The following is a 21,207-nucleotide window of genomic DNA, read 5'->3' as shown; positions in this document are numbered from 1 at the left end:
GTCCTGCATAAACCCACCGTTTCTAGCCAAGTTACCCCACAATAGTGACTGCAGTTTGTTTTTGTTGCCCCAAATTTTTTAAAAAAAAAATGCAGCCCATAAAACTATGCAAAACAACTGGCAAAGTGCTGAAATTGTTGCGGATGAAAGGATTCAGCAAGTGCTGCATTGAGGACGATGTCACTGCAGTTTCATGCAGCGGCGCTATGGCAATCAGCTGAAAACTAAAAATGAAAAATGTAACAAAGAGAAGGACCTGGCACTAAAAGTGGGATGAGTTGAGCTGTAACATGCAGTAGAAATGAGGCATCTGATTGACAGAAACTAACCAGCATGCACTCCTTAATTCGAAGCCTCCCACCTCCAAGATATCCTGGGTGGCCTCCTCAAACCCGCGATGTGGTAAATTAGCAGAGCTCATCTTTTTAATGAAGCGGGTTCAGCTCAGACCTCTACTGGAGCATCATAATGTCTAAAATGTGATCATATCAGTTTGTATAGAATTTTTTTGGAATTACAAATTCCTTGTATGTTAATTAATTGCCGGTATTTTGTATTCTGTGCTGATACATTTTTAGGAGCAAGTATTTGTGATTTGTAACAAGATAATTTGATGTATTTTTCCCCTGATGACATTATCATCGTTATTTTGTTTTTAGAAAGCTCAGAGCACTTTATACAGCTGCTCACATGCTGAATAGTGCTTATCATGATGAGTAAACTGCTAATTATGTGTAAAAGGAGTGGAGCGCCCCTTTAAAAATAATCCACATTGTCCAGCTGTGAACAGGTGCTCTAATCATCTTTTCGTTTTCTGTCACCAGACCAAATGTTTCATTTGTGGGATCGGTAATGACTACTTCGACACGACACCTCACGGCTTCGAGACTCACACCTTACAAGAGCACAATTTGGCCAACTACCTGTGAGTATCCCGCCTTCTTTATGTAACCTACAAATGAGCTCTTTACCTTTTTCACTGCAAACGTAACAATCATTACTGTCTTCCACCAACACGTATTGCCTCTTTTCTGTAATTTAACCACATGATTGATGGCTTTAGCACATCACCACAGCATCAGGGCCACAGTCACTAATAGCCGCAGTGATCCAGAACACTAGATCCCTTCAGGTATTCTTTTCCATCTGCCTCTGTGTTTCCCCTGCACTCGCTGCTTATCCAGTGTTTCTGTGTAATGCCCGTGACAATAGAAAGTCTCAGTCCATTTGCGCTCACAGTCAGCTGGCCGGAAGATATGAGCGCGACCTCATTATGTTGCTTCATTACTATTTAATGCCACGAACTTTATTGGAAAATAGGTTTGTGATAGCGTGCTCTCATACAGTATTCATCAGGACTTGGAGCTGCGATGCCCACAGAGATACTGCGGCCCTTTGCCGTTTACACCAGATTTGGGAAACAACAGGTGATTCAGTGTTGAGATGAGATGGTGTTACTTTGTTTGACACACGCATCAGAAATGGTCTCCTGGTAACACAGAATCTGACATTTCCTGTTTACACGGCATTGTGGAAATCACATGTACCCTTAAATATTTAGGTAGCAGAATATGAACACTTGTAATGTTTTTTTTTTATTCTGGTCCGACATTTTTGTTTTGTCTCATTGGCGTGGTTTCTCTAAAGGTTTTTCCTGATGTACCTTATCAACAAGGACGAGACAGAGCACACTGGCCAGGTACAGTATGACTCTCACTAATTACCTTTTTCTGAGGAAGCTTCAATTGACCGAAAAAAATGAAATTATTATAATTATTCCATCACTGTCCGAGATACTGTGCTGCTGTCTGTCTGTGCTGAAGCCGAATTATTTATCAAATTTCAATTTTCTGACCAGTAATGCTGTTGATTTTTAAACTGGGTTTATTTTCTTTTGTCAAAACTACAAACCTGTATTTTTGTTCTGCCTAAATAAGATATTATTGTACAAACATATCTGGTTTCTACATAAATAGAATCAGGTAAAATGATGCAGTAGCTTCTTGTTTTAGTCCAGTTTTCCACAGAAAAATTGATTTCACATTTATTAGGATATTAACATTTGTGGTAAAACTTGACATTTCTCAATGATATTCAAATTTATTCATGAAATGCAAAAGTGCCAACTACATATTTTGTCATTTCTGATATGACAAACTGCTGGTAAGTCATTTTGAATGCTTCAAAGCCCTGAATCCTGGAAGTAAAACAATGATTCAATGTGCATAAAAATCTAACTGTGAGATGCCAGCTAACAATATTTATTGCTCATCTGTCATTCATACCTGACAGCTGTGTAGCTACAACTCTTTTGTATTTGTTTTGTTAACTCATAGAATCAACATTTTTTGGCTATAGTGGAGTAATTTCGATATAAATGTGATATAAATTGGCTATAATGACAGCTGAAATTATGACAACTATAATGGCAGTTGGCATTACCACCAAGTCAACGGTCATCAACTGAACCTCTTCTACTTCTTACAGTTTATTAAGACAGGCTTGATTGTTTATATAGTAACTAAAAGTTGCAGGTCTTGCAATTCCAAAGGTGCACATTTTAAATGGAGTTTTTGAAATTAACTATTTCAAGCTGGAATGTGGACTTTTACATATGAATAACTGCCGTTATTGACAAACTAGTTCACACAATGCTTCGTTGGCTTGTATACCAGAGTTTGGAGGAGTGGATCTTCCAGCTACAACAGAAACAGAGGAAGGAATAAAGTATTAAAAAAATGAATAAATAAATAAATAACAAAGCGCGCTCCTTGAGGCAGGAGTAATATGGCGAGCTCAACTGCCGGCATACGTTATGTTCGACCCAGGTACGTTGAGGCTACTCTGAAGCCATATTCTGATTTACTAGGTTGACAGGCTGAAGAACAAACGAGTTCCTCGGTCCGCTCAATCTGGTCTATGGAACTCAAAATTTTTATGTGCAAAAAGTGAATTACTTCTAATTTTGCTTTCATGTTGACGTATGTGTGTCTGACTCCAGGAGTCCTATGTGTGGAAGATGTACCAGGAGCGCTGCTGGGATTTCTTCCCAGCTGGAGATTGCTTCCGCAAACAGTATGAAGATCAGCTTGGATAGAGCAGATACATCCTCTTTACCTCTGTCCATATCAAGTGGGCTGCTGGGACATGTAGTCCTACATACAGCTGCTGGACTACAACACCACACAGCCACCCCACCAACACTTCAGACTGGCCGAGGAGAGATGAGACATGCTACTTTTTTTTTTTTAATCTAAAAAAAAGAGGACCGTCTCCTACCTGTGTCAGATGTACCCTTATCACTGTCGGTACAATGCCAGTCTATGAAGAAACGACCTGTTACTTGCCCAGACATTTTTGTTTCGTTTCGGGACTCGTCTTTGACAGCGTGTTGCCTTTTACTCCACATAACCCCAAATCATTGCACAATTTTTTTTTTTTGTCTTTTTGAGAAACACTGGGTTGTGTGGGGTTATGGGACAATGTGTCAGTCATATTATGCACAAGAACCCAACTTCAATATTTTGAGAATGTTGAACTTGAGACTTAATGCCAAAAGAAAAGTGGAGGAGTTCAGTAGATTTACATAGTGCGCAAAAATGTGATACGAGAAGTTTTTTTTTTTTTTCTTTTTCAGACGTAAGCTTACATATTGAGATGACGTTTTAGAATGAAGTGGCAAAAGGATTTATTATGTAGGATTAAAAAAAAATGCCTAATTTTTTCATGAAGTGCCTTAAAGTACTGTATCTACATTACAATGAAGCTATGCAAAACTTTTGTTTCTTCTTTATTGTATGTAAGTACAGTAATTCCCCTGGAGCAGTAACAAGTAGCTGTTCAGATATGTAGTTTGTGGCTGAACTTTTTCATTTGAACTTGGAACATTTGATTTGACCGACTTTTTTGCCGAATGCAGCATAACTGCAAACGTTCAAGGTACAAAGTGTAAAAACGACACATCAGAATTTACTGAACACCTTCAAACCAGAACAAAAATGTAATTGCTATTGTATGGCCATTTGTATGTAGTAGCTTTGCTGATCTGTGCATTTCTTTTGATGGGAAAAAATAAAGAAATTAATGCAAGAAATATTAACACTTGTGTTTTTTTTAGGGATTTGTGAACCATAGCTGGGACCAATTCATTGTGTTGCAAGTCACAAGTAAGTCTCAAGTTTTTCAAGATAGTCAAGTCTCTTAACTTATGACTTAGTCCAAAACAAGTCATAATTCACTCTTCACCAAATGTAATGCAATTTTAAGAGACATGATATATTAAATTGACAAAAATCACAAATGCTTTTTAAAATTTGTGTTTATCTTTACAAGTTTCTTTAAAAAGTTACTTAGCTGTTAAGCTAATTTTAGCTTAGCATTAGCTCACTAGCTATATAATATTAATCCCGATTTAGTGCTGTTTTTTGCAGTATCAGATGTCGAATGAAGTTGGAACTTGTTGCGTCTCTGTCTGAAATATTTGAGCCACAAGTTTTGCATACTTCAATCCATTTTTTGTTGACCACTACATAATTTTTGTTCTTGAACAGATTTATCTTTGGTATCACTTTCTCAAACTGGCCCTCAGTCAATTTCATGTTGGTTCTTCATGGTTAAGTGTCGACTTGCCAGGTATGAATATCATTGATTCAGGAAATTAAGGTATCCTAAATTGTTATGGGAGCAGTTTTAAATAATATACTTTTTAATGTTTGGGAAATGGTATCAAATATTTTCAAGTGAAAAGGGTCAGGTCCAAGTGAAGTCACAAGTCCTGGGTGTAAAAGTCAAGTTGAAAATCTATTTTGATTTTATCAAGTCAATTCTAAAGTCATTAAATGTGTCACTTGAGTCCAAGTCATGTGACTCAAGTCCACACTTCTGTGCACTCATATTTGATATTCTAAATACACCCACAAAGAGTACACTGGAACTTTTAAAACTGTTCCTCCACCTGTTCACATCAGCATCTTAACAGGAAAAGTTATTTTACGGTTTTAAGCTCTGAGACAGCGAGTCATTTCAGTTCCAAAATCAGCAAGAAGCAACATCTGCCTCTGCGGCTAATCCAAATCTTTTTTCAAAATAAGATACCTACTGTGTGCAAACAGCGTTTGGCTTCAGTTCTAAGTTAATCTGACTCATCCCAAACCTCAAAGCTATATCACAACCGTGACCATCCTGCAGCTTTTAATTACGGTGTGGTAAGCTGTGGCGAGTAGATGTGCACTTCTGGTTTGGTCGGAGAGGTAGGATGGGGCCTCAGTGGGCTGCATGATGGGAGTTTTAGCCCTATTACCCATGGTGCCACCTGTCAGCTTGCATCATGTCACCACACCTCAGGCACCACACAGTGCTGCAGCCTGCTGCTGAGAGCAGCTCTGCCTCTTCAACTCCTCAACTTACACCTGCAGCAGCTCCAGGGCATTAACTGGTTTTTATGGTTCCAGCACACAGCGAGAACTATATTTTTTAACATAAAGAAGTGACTTCTTGACATCATTCTTCTTCTTCATTCTTTGTGTTCAAAAATATGTGACTATCATAGTAAATAGTTAACATGGTTATGAGTTCAGTGTATAAAGCAAAAGAGGAAACTCAATTTAAAGTTTCAGACTTCGTAATCCATGCTCTAACAAGCAAATTGGCTGCTGCATTATTTAGCATATTATGTAACCATTATGGCAAAACAATAATGTGTGAAGTCACTGATATGATCATTCTCAATAATTTCATAATGAAAGCTGTGGGAAGTAATTCTCAACATGAAATAGCGACAGTTAAGCCATAAAATAACTGGAGACATATTAGACCTATTAAATTGTAATCTGCTAACTCTGGTGGCAGCAAAATGAGGAAAGGGCTGTGATTTTGCTCTCAAGTAACTTGTTGAGGGAATGTAGGCAAATGTTTAAGCAACTAAAATATGGACTTGGTTTTGTGTTATCCAGTGCTTACGCAATATCGAGCTTTCTGGTGAAGTTTTGTTGAACTCAGATATTACCTTGGCTCGAGCAACAGATATATTGTTCTCTATGAAAATACAAGAAACTGTACAATATACCACTGTCTGTATATAAACTGGTGGTGGATTTTTCTTCATGCCTAGGCCTGAGCTAGGTTAGCTGTTTGCAGCCAGTCGGGCTGTATGTTAGCTTCATATTGGTTGGATAGACATGATAGTGATATTTATTTATTTGTTTTTTTTAATCTAATTCTCTGCAAGAGAGTTAAAAAAAAGAAAGAATGAAAAAAAAGCTTATTTCCTATGTAAAATTATATATTTGAAAACATGAACAGACCGGTGATGGGCCGACTCATCGTTTTCATCAGTTCCTTTGAGTTGATTCGGGCAAATGTATCGAACATTTCAAGTTTTGATACTTTAGTAAACTATGGTGTCAGTTTCTCTGTGACAGTTGTAGTATGTCATGCACGCTGATAACTAGTGTTACCACAAAACGTCTCTGCAATGCATTACCAGTCATCATGTATAAGTCTACATTAATAAAGATGAAATATTCATTTTATTGCATTGATTCAGCATCCCACTTGTATGCTGGAAGGCTTTGCAAGCTCAATTCTCACAGTCCTGATGACTTTTTGGGAAGACTGGACAAAGTTACTGTAAAAGATCAATTTCAGTTCTGTAATAGTTGTTTTCACTCAGTCGGTTTATTATTAGGAAGATTGTGTTTTCTAGGTTTTGGTGTTGACTGTGTTTTTCTCGTGTTGCTGTGCTACCTTTGCTTCCTTTGCTCATCTACACAGCTGCCCTGCATCAGCCTCATTGGTCCTCCCCTGTTCCTCGGTTTTTCCCAGACAATCAGCTTCCTGTCTGTTCTTCTGCCTCATCACCTTATATTCTCCCCACCTGAGCTTCTTGAGCCTTTTTTTCCACCTGCACTTCATCTCCTCGTCAGACTGGTTTGTATTTAAGTTTTGGTTTTCAGTTCATTCTCTGTTGGATCTTTGATTAGGTTGTGTGATCTTTAGTTTGCTGTTTCCCTTCTCAGACTTTGAATTCAGTATGCTCTATTTTGAGTGCTCCTGTTGGCTGCGGCATTTACCTGCTCCACAACTCGTGACACGTCATACACGTTCTACAGCTAGTACTGCCCGCCACACAAAAGCTCTCTTCAGTGCATTGCAAAATTTTACAAATATAAACCTCCATGGCTCAAAAATTCCTAAAAGAAAGAGTCATAATTGACCTTGTTTGCAGTTCAAGATGTCCTGTAAACAGTCAGACATGTCTTTTATAATGGTGCTTTATGGAGAAAATGCTTTTTGGGCTGCAGGGGATTTTTTCACTGCGCTACCGCATTGCCACAAGGCTGAGGCAGCTTGCCTGGGAGCGCCCAGCAGACTTCCCAGTCACCTCGGCAGTCCTCTGATGCAATCAGTGTTGGAATAATCAGAAAAAATAGAGTCCCTGATCAAATCACATGGCTCACCTGATCTGTTCCCTTTGCTCTGCGTTTTCACGATGTTGATTAAATGCTCTGGGCAATAAAATACAACACATCATCTTGGTAGCGTTCATATTGTTTCCGCATTACAAGTCAAAGCTCATTAACACACCAAAGTTTGAAGAATGGGCATCTAGGGAGCACCTGAATGCACCATTGTCCTTGGCTAGCAGAGGTCTCGAATCGCACTGTGATTTTTGAGCACTCAGATGTTCTGTTACTTACCAGACACCAAAAAAGTCATTCAGAAACATTTATTTGTTCATTTTGCCTATCACTAGAAAGAAAACAACACATTTCCCTGAGAAACTCTGACACAGTGCCTTTGCACAGTTACTTCATGACTTTACCTGGGACAAGGTAAGAAGACAGGGTTGTTTAGTTTAGCTGGTTGCTAACAGATGTACTTCACATGTGCTTAATCTCCTACACAGAGCTGTAATGGAACAGGACACATGGCCAGAGATGACACAACCCAGGAGACATTTTACACTTCATTCCAACACTGTCCTCCTCAGGTAGACGACCTGACAGCTTTTAAGACTGCGATGACTCTAAATGCCTTTACACACCAAGGGCATTTTTTACTCCTGCTATTTGTCTGCATGTCAATATTTTTTTCTCTGTCAATATTTTTTTCTAAGCAATTCTTTTTGTCATTTCACATACATTGCAAATATTATGCAGAGAAAAAGCAGTGTTTTTGCAACTGTAGCAAATTCTGCCAGTATAAAATGTTTTGACTTTGGCAAGTATTTTGCATTTTCTTTCTGTTTATTTGTCATTTGTCTGGTGTTTAAAGGTCTTAAAACGTATTTTACTTTTGTTTTGGTAAACATCTGTGGTTTAAAATGACTATTAAATCGAATTGGGAGTGCTAATTTGATGATATCAGCCCCCTATCTGTTTTTCATTTAGTATGCAAGACACTTTTGTATAATCTTGCCTGCTGTAATGCCTCACCTCTTGCCCCTTCTCACTATGAGCCCTGCAAATAGCCCATTGCTGATGTAATGCAGCTGAAAGTCGCATCCGGCCTGCCAGCGCCTGGTGTGCGGCGCTGTGCAGAGACAGGTCAGAAGAAAAAAAGAGAGCAGCTTGAATCACAGGCCGTGCTGTCATCTTCAGCCGGCAACCTGCGGAGAAACCTCCAACTGGTGACAAGCTACCGCATATTGCCCCTCTGATGCGTCCTGTCAATGTTTGAGCCTTTCGTGCACATCATGCACACACAACAAACAACACCTCAACAGCTTCACCCGGTATAAAGAAGTAGAGAAGCAGTTTGAGTTATTTCCCTCCTCATTAAACAAGCTTAATCAACTCTGATGGCCTTTACAACACCATTAATGGATAACCGAATTTCAATTTGTCTTACAAACTGATAGGACAGCATACTGCTTAACGTCAGCTGATAGCTTAATTGTCATGAAAACTGACGACCTGCCTCTGTCCTTAAAAAAAATGCCAAATGAGTCATCTGCACATAATGAGATGTGATTAGTCATTTCAGGAGAAGCATTTTTGCATTTTTAAACCTCTCAGTTTGAGCATAAAAGAAATAAATTTAGAAGCAAGTTTTGTATTGGCGTTTTTGATTGAAAAGGACTAAACGAATGACTCAATTACCAAAATAGTTGCTGATTGATCGATTAAGCATATTTAGTGGGCCGCATAAGTAAACCCAAAAGCTTGATAGTTTTTTATAGAATGTGCCAGGTGGGAAATTATATTGGACCAAATGGGTACCATCTTGTGGTCTGGTATCAAGTTAATATTATACGTCTGTGCTCTGGCCCCCAGTACAAGATGGCAGCACCCATATCTGGGATATTTTGGCTTCATTCTTGGACAATGGGAGGAAGTGGAGAAGTGATGTCCATCTTTATATTCACTCTATGACCAAGAATCAATCAGACATGAATTTCAAGATAAATCATAATGTAGATGACTTTTTTCACCGACTACATGGTAGTCATATAGGAGATTCCTTTTTAATGCTGCGTTCACGCTTCGAGCAACACAGAAACAGGCTGTAAGTTTTTTTCAATGAAAGCCTTTGACATGAAGCCACAAACTGACACTAGACACTTTGCTGTCAGCGACGGGCATGACGCATCACAATGACGTGGTGAAGCTTAAACTCGCTATAATTTTGTTTTTTGCTCTGGTACACACTGCAGATGACGCATGTTCGAGTTGCTGTGTGGCAATTTGCAGACACATACATAAGACTGACACTACGTAATTACGTTAACAAGCACTGCAGCCGGTCATGCTGTTGCTGTGTCGCTCATAGTGTGAACACAGCATAAAAATGCTTGTTATTTGGAAGATGAAGCTACCTGCAATATTAATAAATGAGTTTTTTACTGATTCAGTGAGGGTTGTGACCTTCTGTAAACACAGGGGGCTAAATTTGTGCAGAGCGTCCAGTGAACAGTAGAAATAGAGAGATGAGATTTATTCTTAAAATGCACTTACTACACGAAATAGGAAGGCACTTTTCCTAAAATTTGTGTGTGTGTGTGTGTGTGTGTGTGTGTGTATGAATGCAGTAAGCGCACTCCACACTATTATAAAATCCTCTGTCCTCAGCTCACACACTGCAGTACTGGCTTCCACTTCTTCGACAGATGTGTTCCTCCCTGAAGCACAATTTACAGCAAGAGTTTATGTGCGACTTTAAGCGCGCGTGTGTATGTGTGTGTGTGTGTGTGTGTGTGTGCGTGACACAGAGAGAAACAAAGAAAGAGCAAGACTGGTGGAGAATAAAAGCGAACAGCGTGGATTTAAAAAGTCACCAGCAGTTGTAAAAGGCAAAGAGATAAAATATTATAGTTTGTATTTTATGTTTTTCCCCTCAAACTGTTCATCATGGCATCTGTTACTAACTTAACACCTAACTGAACTGGACTTCAGCCTCACGAGCGCTCCCCGAGGGATTGTGGTAAATTGTTCTATCTTTTGGTGTCACTGACCCTCTTTGGGAGGGTTGAGGCAGGTCTGTTGCGGCCAGTATTATGTGAAGACTGCAGTTCCCTTTAAAGCCCGTTTGAATGACACATCAACCACAATGTTTCGAATCTTCCACATCTAAGGCTTTCCTCTAGCTGTGAAACGATTGGGATTGATAGATCTGGGTTGTTTACACTGACAAAGTCTGAGGGCGCAGTTGGTGAAGATACTTTTGTTGTTTTTCTAGGACAAGCACGCTGGACTGAGGCACTTTTCAGAGTGTTTTGGTTTAGAAAGCATGAGTGGGAAACCCTTCACTCAGTATTGTCTCAAAGAGAGAGAAGAGCTTTTTTGTCGACTCTTGTAATTCGTCTCATGAAGACAGAATCAGACAGACCCCCTTCAAGAACTTACGTGTTAATGTGAGTGCACATCACTATGAAAGCGCCAAAACAATGTTCTATGAGAAAATGAAACCACAAATGTTCTTGTTGTACTGAAACTCTGCTACATTTAACAACCCATTTATATTTCCATCACCTAACAAGTACCTGAACATCAGCATTGGATTAATGGTCTGTGTTGTCCTTGGGTTTCTGCAGAGAACCAGGTCTTAGGTTCTCGTCCAGGGGATCTGTTACGTGTCCAAGGTCAGACAGAGGCACTTTAGCTCGCAGCTGCTGAGTAACTGAATGCTACAGCGCGAGCAGAGCAGACGGACAGTGATGTGAGGTGAACGGTGCTGAGCGAGGGTTGAAGTAAGCTGAACAGGCTGCTTCGTACTCCACGGGTGTTCTATTGCGCTGATACGGCAAGGGACAAGTCAAGTGCAGATCCAGCTCTGACACCAGGCCAAACATACCTGGAGAGGACAAGTGGAAAATTAAAGCAGTGTGCAAATGTGACCTTACAGGCTTGTTTTTATGTGTGTGATTAACTATTGATAATTATAGAAGATGTTGATTGACGGGAAGAATGGTATTGTAGCTCTTAAATGAAAAGGTTGTCAGGAAAAATGCTTATTTGCTTTTTTTGTTGAGAGTAAGATGAGAAGATCAATACCTCTTTCATGACCGTCCTTTAACATTTTATATAATACTATAGCTAACAGCTGGCTGAGGACTGCAAAATCTACCTTCTAACACCTCCAACTAACAGGCGATGCGTGGTTGGTGAGTCAGTTTCTAGGCATCTCACAACTAACGTTAAGTTGCGGTTTGAGGCAAATATAGACAAACTGCACAAATGGACAAGCAGTCATATTTGCGCCAGTCTGGCTCAAAGAAAGTAGACTATGTGTACGAAACATCGGTGGTCTATATCTGCTTATTAGTGTTTTGTTGCAGTTAAAATTACATCTTAGTCGCATTTAACCTTAAAGGAACATTATTTGAAATGCTGAACATCCTTTAAATGTTCTTTAAACATTAGATTAAAATGTTTTCTTTAAAACATCATTGCAACATTATTGGTAATGTTAGCCAATGCTGTGGGAATGTTCTCCTGCATGCTTGGTACACAGAAGTTTCATTTGATTGCAAACTGCAGCCTCACAGCTATACCACTAAGTCCTACCCGAGACTTTCAATGGACAGATAAGAAAGAAGTTCTTGAATCCAATTTTGAGCAAGAAAGTAAGCTTATTTCCCAAAACTATTCCTTTATTATATCTTGTATAAAATACAATTCATTTCTACTTCAGAACAATGATCATGCTTAGGTTCCTTGAAAGCCACAAACCCTCAGGCATGATCCAAAGATAGGTGGGCTTAAGCCTGCAGACGAATTGAAGCGCAGACAGAAAGATGAGAGCATTACACAGAGGATCAGACAGAGCACGAGAAAGACAGAACGACTCTGTCGAGGCAAGGAAAGAGATAGCGCTCGAGACATGTCAAGGATGTCACCATCTTACCTTTAATCTCACCTCCATCCTGCTGCTTTCACACAATTTCTGCCACAAAGGAAACAATGCAAGAAGTTTTGCTCTACATAGTGCACAAAGCCAAAAGAAACATGCCTGGCACGGAAACAAATGGATGGCTCTAATCAAGGTAGAGAGGTCGATGAGTTGAATATAAATGTGTGCAGTAATTATCCTTTTGTTTTCAATCACCAGGTTGTCAAAGTCCCACAAGCTTCCTGAATAGAGTTTATCAAAGCGGGAGGAAACCGCCTTACAAAGATGATTACGCCTAGATCACACGTGTGATTCACGCTTAGTGAAGAGCAGCAGAAAAACTTGCAGTAGCTTTTGGCATCAGCAGAAACTCATGATTGATGATGACGATGAGGACAGTGATTGTACAATTTAATCTTAGCTGCTCCTCCTATCTGTGAATAATACATGTTATTATCAAGGCAGAGTATGAATGAGGTTGACACTGATGCTGACTAATGCGAGTCAGGGAAGGACATGGAGGTAAGTCTCTCAAAAGCTTTTCAAGATCTCCGTCCATTCTTCCGAGCAGTTTCAGATTTCCACTTCATGGTCCATTTAATTTTCCTTGGATGTTAGCCAGTATCAGCTTGTATCTTTTGGAGCATCGGAGCAGTGGGTGTATTGAGTAAGGGAAATGGACGTCCCAGTGGACCTTCTGTCACTGGTTGTAGGCCTGTGCAAAGCAGTGGATAAAAGTATGCCCTTTGGTTACTTGTTCTTATAATGGGGGTACAGGTCATGGAGAGAGCAGAAAGTTTGGCATATGACTATCCACACACAGAATTTAACAACAAAGAAAGTGTCCTAGATAGACCATCTATAGCGCATGTTCTAAAATGCATGGCACAAGTGCATTTCGTGTGTATAACTTAACTTTGCTGCAGCACAGAGGGCCTTTCCCAAACTACTCCTTACAGCAAGCCTGTTCATAGTCTGGCCCTGGTGCCACAGTGGCCCTGACAGATTTTAAACAGCTTGTGGCTTGTCTTTGCAGCTGTATTTATACCCTACACGGCTGGACTGAATCGGTCATGTGCCCATGAAACACTGAAGGACAGTGTCAGGTAATAACTCTGCCAGTAGTCACGTAATATACGGAGCACAAGTGCGCTCACAGGGCGGGCAGGTATGGAGGGAGATGGGTCCTGCAAACAACTGACTCGCATGCAGGAGTCCTGAGTTTTTTTTACCGAACACCTTACCATGTGTCTCATAACGTCAGAAGTAGCCATAGAAGGTCACTGACAGAGCGGCACCATGTGATGAGTTGGGATGATAACTTGATGAACTCCCTTTTGGTTTTAGGACTGATTTTAAGAATTTATTGTTTACCTACACAGCATTAAATAAGCTTGCTCCAACATGTTAGGCTGGACCCTTGACTGCCTGTTTTTAAATCCCATCTTAAAACACATTTTAACTTTCTGGCTTTTAACTCACTATGAGTATAGCTTGTATACATTATTGTCCTTTTGTCTTTTAAACTTGTCTTTGTGTTACTACTGCCTTGTTTATATATTACATTGTTTATATTCATGGTTATATTATATGTTTATATTGTTTATATATATTGCGTTTTTAATTGTTATTTTATTTTTCTATCATCTGTGCTGTTTTTATATTTTTTTATATTTAATTAGTTGTTTTAGTTTTCTTGGTCAACTGTCGTTTTGAAATGTGCTTTGGAGATACATTTGGACTGGATTGAACTGGACAGGATCTAAGCAGCAAATGTGAAAACATTAGTAATAAACTTGACGTAAGGAACAGAACTACTCTTTTAGCTTCTGAAACAATCAGTGAAGTTACACTGCTCCTTGTGTGTAATTACACACTCTTGATGTGGAGTTGGACAGCAGCTCTGCTCATCTCTCTGTCATGATCTGCTCTGATCGGCTGCTTGACGTCATGTTTTTCCTTTTTTTAAATTCTATTCAGTCATGTTTAATGTTTCCTGTTTTATTTTGTTAACTCACATCTCTTGTTTGAGATCCCTTCACTTCCTGCCCCTTTGCTGTCCTGCACATTTAGATTTTCTGTCTTGCCCTGATTAGTCTCACCTGTCTCTCACTAGTCCTACAGTCTACTCACCTGTTCTCACTTCCCCACTCAGTGTCCTCCTACTTACACCTGCCCAGTTTCTTTATTCTTTTGTCTTCATTTTTTTTTGTTTGTTTTGTTTTGTTTCCTGTGTCTGTGTGCTTTAACCTGCTTGACTTTGGAACTATAAGCCTTTTATTCATCCAGCTGCCTCTTTGTTGTCTCCATTTGGGCCCAAGCCTGCTACCTGCTCTCCTAGACTGCAACACTCTCTGCTATGTTCACATTTTAGAGAATGTAAGTCATATTTTCATGTATTTTTCACCCTCCTGCAACCCAAACACACATTCCAGTGCATGCAACAAGCAGTGTACTCGCATTGTGAACCCTCCTATCTAGGTGCATTTTACTACCTGAATAACACACCCTTTTAAAAAAACAGGAAAATACTGCACTATTGACTTTAGATCAGTTTTTTTGTTGGTCAATTGCACAAGTGCTTTCTGCTGCCTCAAAATAGCAATCTGCCAACAATGTGCCTAACACACCTAATTTTAAACCTTCAGGCTGATGAGTGCACAGATGGGTACAAATACTTACACAGTGTGGCTGCTAGCTGTGAAACAATGACTGCATTAGTCTGAAACTAGCTTTGACAATTGCACTGCACTGTGTAAAGCTTTGCTCCGAGTCTACAACCATGCTTTGAGGCTGTGCTGGAGCTAAATGTTTAACTTCAGCATACTACCATGCTGATTATTTAGCAGGTACTCATTGGGCTGCTATTTAAACAAACCATTGGACAAATTAAAATTATAAGTCAGTGGATGATCAGAGTTATTACAGTTTATTCTGAGGGGCAATGATTATCTGTACCAGATTTCATGACAAATGGCAATGAGAGGAAGAAAGGTTTCACACTCATGAACACGTTGGTCTGTTGTTATATTGCCAACCATTTATGTTATTTTGAGCTACACCCATCTCTATTTAGCTGTGTGATGAGATCATACTAGGTGGATAGGCAGCAGCCTTTGATATACAGACTGTTATCAGAGGCAGCCGCGGGCTGTGGCTGCACGTTGTGCTCTGCTGTCACGATTCAAAATACAAAATGCCAATGTTGCTGGGCACCTGTAGTGTCATATCTTTTATAGATTTCAAACATCTACGAAAATGATTTTATAAAGGATGTGCATTTGCTTTATATCACCCAAGGCACAACCGGTGAGTGATGTCTAAAGAGAACTGGCATCCTGAACATGGCGTGAAACAGCTACAGCACAAGCACCTCTATATCTCTTGGTTGCCCTGAGGTTAATAAAGAGGTGTGCGATTACATAATTTTGCTCTAGACAGCACTGAAAAGGGAAAACAGATACAATAATGTCATTCGATCCTAGGTGGAAAGCCTCAAGTGCGTTCCACAAGTAATTTCCACATGACATGAGCTTATAAAGGCAATTTACTGTTGTTTTTCACTCAGCTTTATTAAATTTTCTGCCCTAGGACTTGGCTGTTAGCTTAGAAAGCTTTAGGTTATTGAGCACATAAAAACAAGGCAGGCAGTTGTCACCAGAGTCCAAAGCTGGTATTAAAGTTTGTCGTTATCTGGAATGGGTTTTATGTTGCCACAGTTATCTTGCACTGAGATAAATACAACAATAAGTTATTGATTAAAGATACAATCGCTGCTGCATTATCCACCCTGTGAATCTTTTAATATTGTTATATTTGACTACAGATGAAACATGGGACTGTAATACAACAGCAAACATGAAGCATTGTGAGAAATGTGATGTGATGGTCGGCTCCTACATCTCTGCAGTTGATAAATGACGGGCAGTGATCCGCTCGTAATAACCAGCTATTCTGGGTGTGCAGCTGACCTCCCCTCTCCTGCATGCAAGGGGACAAGGGTTGCCATGAGTGCCCTTTTATCAACAATGACTGAAAACAAACAGCACGCAATTTCTGACCTCCATTACTCATGTATGGTTACTCATTTTTCTTTTGCAGACACAGACACCTGCAGCTGCTACATCTCATGGTTCCACATCTACAAATTTTCTCATCAAATAAGGGCCAAAGCATCCTTGAACAAGCGCTGGCCTCCCATCTTTTGTTGTGCCAAGGCAAATTCCCCCCTGATGTTACTGGTTTTGCCAGTTTAACTCTTAACTGTTATTGCTTTTGCCTTCAATCTCAATCTCAAGTTTCTGTATATGCAAAAGGTGATTCACTGGGTCAAAGTGGGCATTTAATTCTGCTAACAATACAGCAAAAGAAAAAACTAATGTGTGTACTGTTTAATTTGGATTCCCAGTTTATTAGGTCCTACAAGCTAAAACAAATGCAGTTTAATAAATCAGCCTTGCAACAAATCCTACCTTTATGAGGGTTTTGATGTTTCAGAGAGGTGCTGATTTAATTTTATGGTTGTTTTGGAGGCTGCAGTTTGTGTTGCGGTTGAAATGTGTCCTGTTATACTGACAAGTATTGTTGCACTGCATCTTAGTATAATGCAAAAACAGTACCACAAACTACACCTTACTTTGAACAGGTTCCATTCTCATTTTGAACAGCTGAAGGTACATTGCAATGACCGACTCCACCTATCAGAATGACCTACTCCCCATTTAACTGCATTTTTACAGGCTGTGGTCTAGTCTAATAGATATTTAAAAGACAGAATGACCTACTCCACAATCAATAACATTTTTACAGGAAGTAGTTCATTCTGACAGATTTTTGTTCCTGACAAAATGACCTTCTCTACCTATTAATATCATAAACGCTTGTTTACCACAGAGCTTATTTTCGGCACAAATCCAAAATCCAATGAAAAAAATCCTGTAAGTTTTTTGATGAGGGAAGCAAGGCAAAGCTAACTTCTGCTTAGGCCTACAGAAAACCATCATCCCTGGGGCACTCTATTGAGTTCCATGTTGGCTGGAGGGGAAACAGAAACATCCGTGATGCCAGTGTGAACTGAAAAGACGTTTATATAACTGTATATTTTTATATGCAAAAATCACAAAAACTGAGCCAGGGAAAGCAGTTTTTCAAACAAGGGACATGTCACTTAACCTGCTGAGGTTAGGACATCTTCATTGCAAAAAACTGAAACAATTTGATTTGCTCTGGTACTCATTAAGGAAGGGGTGTTATGCTGGACCACAAGAAAAGTCATTTACATAAAGCATGTGCAACTGCCTCTTATACTGTATGCACAATGTATTAGTAGCAGTTGGCTTTGAACTATTTATAAAGAAGTCTGTCAAAGCTTTTTACACTTACAATCCAAGATTTTCAGAGGCACAACCTGTGTAAGTCATCCAAAGTAGCTACCTTGTAGCTGTTCTCTTATCTCTCAACCTGGGGAGCTTGGTGCAACTTCGACCAATTAGCACACAGCACCACAGGAAAGTGAATCTCATCAATAAACCATGGCACATTATTTAGGATAGAAATTAAAGATTCATGCTTGAGTGAGACTCCTAAAAAGACAAGTATGGCACTTTAAACCATCAAAGTGCACTTTATGAATTAGCCCGGGTTCATCCTCAAACTTTTGAAGGGATGTCACTTTTAATATTTACTCGATGGCCCGGCCGTATGAGGCCATACTTCTGACAGCCGATGCATCAGCAGTTCTCAGCAGTCGGGGGAGGCCCTCTGTGTTTATTTTCCATTAAGAGTGGCTCTCTCATCTCCTGTCTCTCATCTCTCTTTTCATCAAGGATACACTTTACATTATATGTATCAATTAATTATTCAAAGGTATTGAAATGTGCTGATCACACTGATGAACAAGGAACTGTATATACACAGTATTTACTGATTTTGTATTTGCCAGCATGCCAATACAGTTATATTCACAACAAAGTCAAGCAACAGTGCTTCTGACTCAAACATCAGGACACAAACTGGTAAAGCAGAAACAATATGGAGAAAATTGCCTCAAGCAAAACTCAGCATGGTTTACCCAAATGAGGACTTCGGCAGGGTGTGTGTTATTCAGTGCCAAATTTATGAGACGGCGAGGGTGTGTATGTGAGAGCAAGTAATCTGTTGGTGTATGATGGGATGCTAGATTGTCTGTGTGTAGGATGAGGGACCACATGATGGGCACTGGCTACACGCCCAAAATAAACACCTTATCTGAGAGTTGGGGTGTTGCTGGGTAAACGGCCCGAAGGTATCAGCCCGCTGAGGACTCCTGACAGACATCTCACCCAATTAGCATTCAGCACCTTGCCTACAGCTTAAGGCAACAAACACTATTTTAATGTAGAGCAATTTTCATTAAGAACAAGCAGGGTGACTATTGTGTGCTAAGTATAGAATGAATTTCAGCAAGTCAGGGCATATACACACGCAAACACACAACTCAGTTTGAAAATATGCATTTGTTGACTCTCCTTAACAGTATGATTGGAATATGCACTAACATACATAACATAACATAGACAGAAATGTGTTGTTTGAGGTGCAATTAAGCAGTAATGTAACAGGTCTGAGAGCAGAAGTGCAAAAATTGCAGTTCCTTGAAAGGCCTCTTGAGGTTGGCTCCAAAAGCAAGTCAGTCCCCAGCATCAAAGCATAACTAAATACGTATGTTTACAGCCTGGTATGAAAGCTGTTTTGATCTCTTTAAGAAATTAGCCTGTTCATGACAACTGAATGGGGATTATATTTCTAACCATAGCTGTAAATGCACTGTGTTAACTAATAGCTCATTCCCACCGCAATTAATGGGTGCACGTGGGTTTTTTAAACACGGGTTAACTCGCTAAATGGCTGTATTCCAACTGCCATTGAACTTATCACTGGAGAGCGAGTCGGCCTTCCTCAGCTGGTGTGTGTGTGTGTGTGTGTGTGTGTGTGTGTGTGTGTGTGTGCTTCATCTTGTTGGTGTGACTGCAACATCACAGACAGGCAGAAGAGCAGGTAAATAGCAGACAGCAGCAAGAATGGAGGTCATTGAAAACTTTTCAGTGGTTTCTTCTTGTTATTTATCTCTTACTTATAAAGTCCCCCTTTCAAACTCTGTGAATGTGTGTTTTAACGTTGCTTAGGTGAAAACGGACAGTAAGTAGTTATGGTGCGTCATTGCATCTCGCCTGTGAAGGAGCTAAAATTACCATGTTAACCTGGGTGTTGTGTTCCCATTGATGCTGATCGGAGTCCGAGGCCAAAAAAAAACCCACGTCTACTGCAGAGTCATTTGACCCGGGTGTGATTGCTGGTTGTACGCATACCCATTGCACTAAAAAGCCAGTGGGAATGAGGCTTAAGCTAGCAGCTAGCATTATCTTTGCCCTCTTGTCCACAAATGGTCACTTTTGGTTACAAAAAAACAAGACAGCGACTTGCCGAAAAATGCAAAAATGCCGAAGTCAAATCCATAAACCACTGAATGACATCAGTTACTTTATATAGTCTATGGGTGCAAATGATCTGACTAGTAAGACAATAATTAGGATGGATTCAATAAAAGGTTGCAAAAATTCTTTATTTAGGACACTCAGAAAGTGTTTTTAAGAGTCAGCTGGATGGTGAAAGGAGCTTTTAAGGACAGGTCTCATCAGGTGAGCCTGGCACCACTCCACCTGCTCACAGTTATCCATCTTCTGAAGGCTGTGAAAACTTCTACATCACCTGGATTAAGTACCTGCATCCAAGTGAATGAGTCATGAAAAATGTCTTGTGGTGGTGCCCACGCAGGACAAAACCACTATATCTGTGCACACACACAAACACACAAAGTTAAGTAAAATATTCAGAATACCTTTTGACAGTAATGGGTTCATTAAGAGTTTTTTCCTGGCTTGCTGAGGATCATAATGGCTTTTTCAGTTTTTGCTTGTCTCACTGCCTTCTCTCTTCCAAAGTACATCATATGTTTTTAGGTTGATTACTTACCTTCCCGGCAGCTATTGGTTTTAATGCAAAACAATAGTAAAATTAGCTTGCAGTGATTTGAAACAGGCTTGTACAACAATAAACTTGTTTTGACAAAGTTATTGTGTCATTGCAGAAAACTGCAATTGTGAGAAGGGACTTTTCTGAAAAGTCTGACTCTCAACCTGTTGTGTAATAGTGTGTGTAAAGGTCCTGACATACCTAGCGAATGGTCAGCTGTTATTCAGTGTTGGCTGTCGATGATCATCTGTCACCCTAGTTGTTGTGGTGTGTCCCACACTGTTGGCTCTCTTTGGCCATTTCATGGTCAATTGAATATACTGAAAACAGAGAAGCTTGGATTAAAACACACACAGAGGTAGCATGAATTCTTCCTTTCCTCAGGATGCCATTATTACACTTTACATAGCATATGCTCCTATATTAATGCTTTGCATGCCACATACAGAGCCTTTAAGAAGCCTGCAGCCGTTGTATTTTTGCTCTTTTTTTTGCAAAAAAAGCTCTGCAAAACATTACCTGGGAAATTTAAAAATGAGGACAATGTGGTAGTGTCTTACATTAAACTTATGCTGTTCTGCATTTGACTCTCAAATGATGTTCGAACTGATGATACAGCCTCTGTAAAGGGACCATTAAGTAAGGGTATTCATCAGTCCCTGGCTGCGCTGCATTACCATGAGATGAGAACAGAACTTTCACCAAAATAAAGCAGACTTGTGGATCTCTGTGATAAATTGCCTGTCTAAATGCTTTAACTTTCAAGTCCATGTTGCTTATGTTTTGGGAAATGTTCAGCAGTAAAGCAAAAAATGGAATTTGCTGACGAATGGATAAAACATGCAAAACAGATGGTACAGCTTAGGG

General features: G+C 39.8%; 1 protein-coding gene across 9 annotated transcripts in view; it reads left to right on the top strand.

Moving 5' to 3' along the window:
* Positions 1-4,087, top strand: part of LOC121953328 (ryanodine receptor 3) — a 138,139-nt gene extending 134,052 nt beyond the window's left edge. For all 9 annotated transcript variants that reach the window (XM_088087647.1, XM_088087643.1, XM_088087646.1 and 6 more), the window contains 3 exons: positions 825-925; positions 1,648-1,699; positions 3,002-4,087. In XM_088087647.1, the coding sequence (XP_087943773.1) occupies positions 825-925; positions 1,648-1,699; positions 3,002-3,097 (249 nt within the window). In that variant the 3' untranslated portion in view covers positions 3,098-4,087. The remainder of the gene's footprint in view (positions 1-824; positions 926-1,647; positions 1,700-3,001) is intronic.
* The last annotated feature ends 17,120 nt before the right edge of the window (positions 4,088-21,207 follow it).

The sequence above is a fragment of the Plectropomus leopardus genome, chromosome 14, assembly GCF_026936395.1.
Source record: "Plectropomus leopardus strain MGB_pleo_1.0 chromosome 14, ASM2693639v1, whole genome shotgun sequence".
NCBI classification, from domain to species: domain Eukaryota; kingdom Metazoa; phylum Chordata; class Actinopteri; order Perciformes; family Serranidae; genus Plectropomus; species Plectropomus leopardus.
Note: the sequence above shows the minus strand (reverse complement) of the source record. Positions and strands in the feature narration are given on the sequence as shown.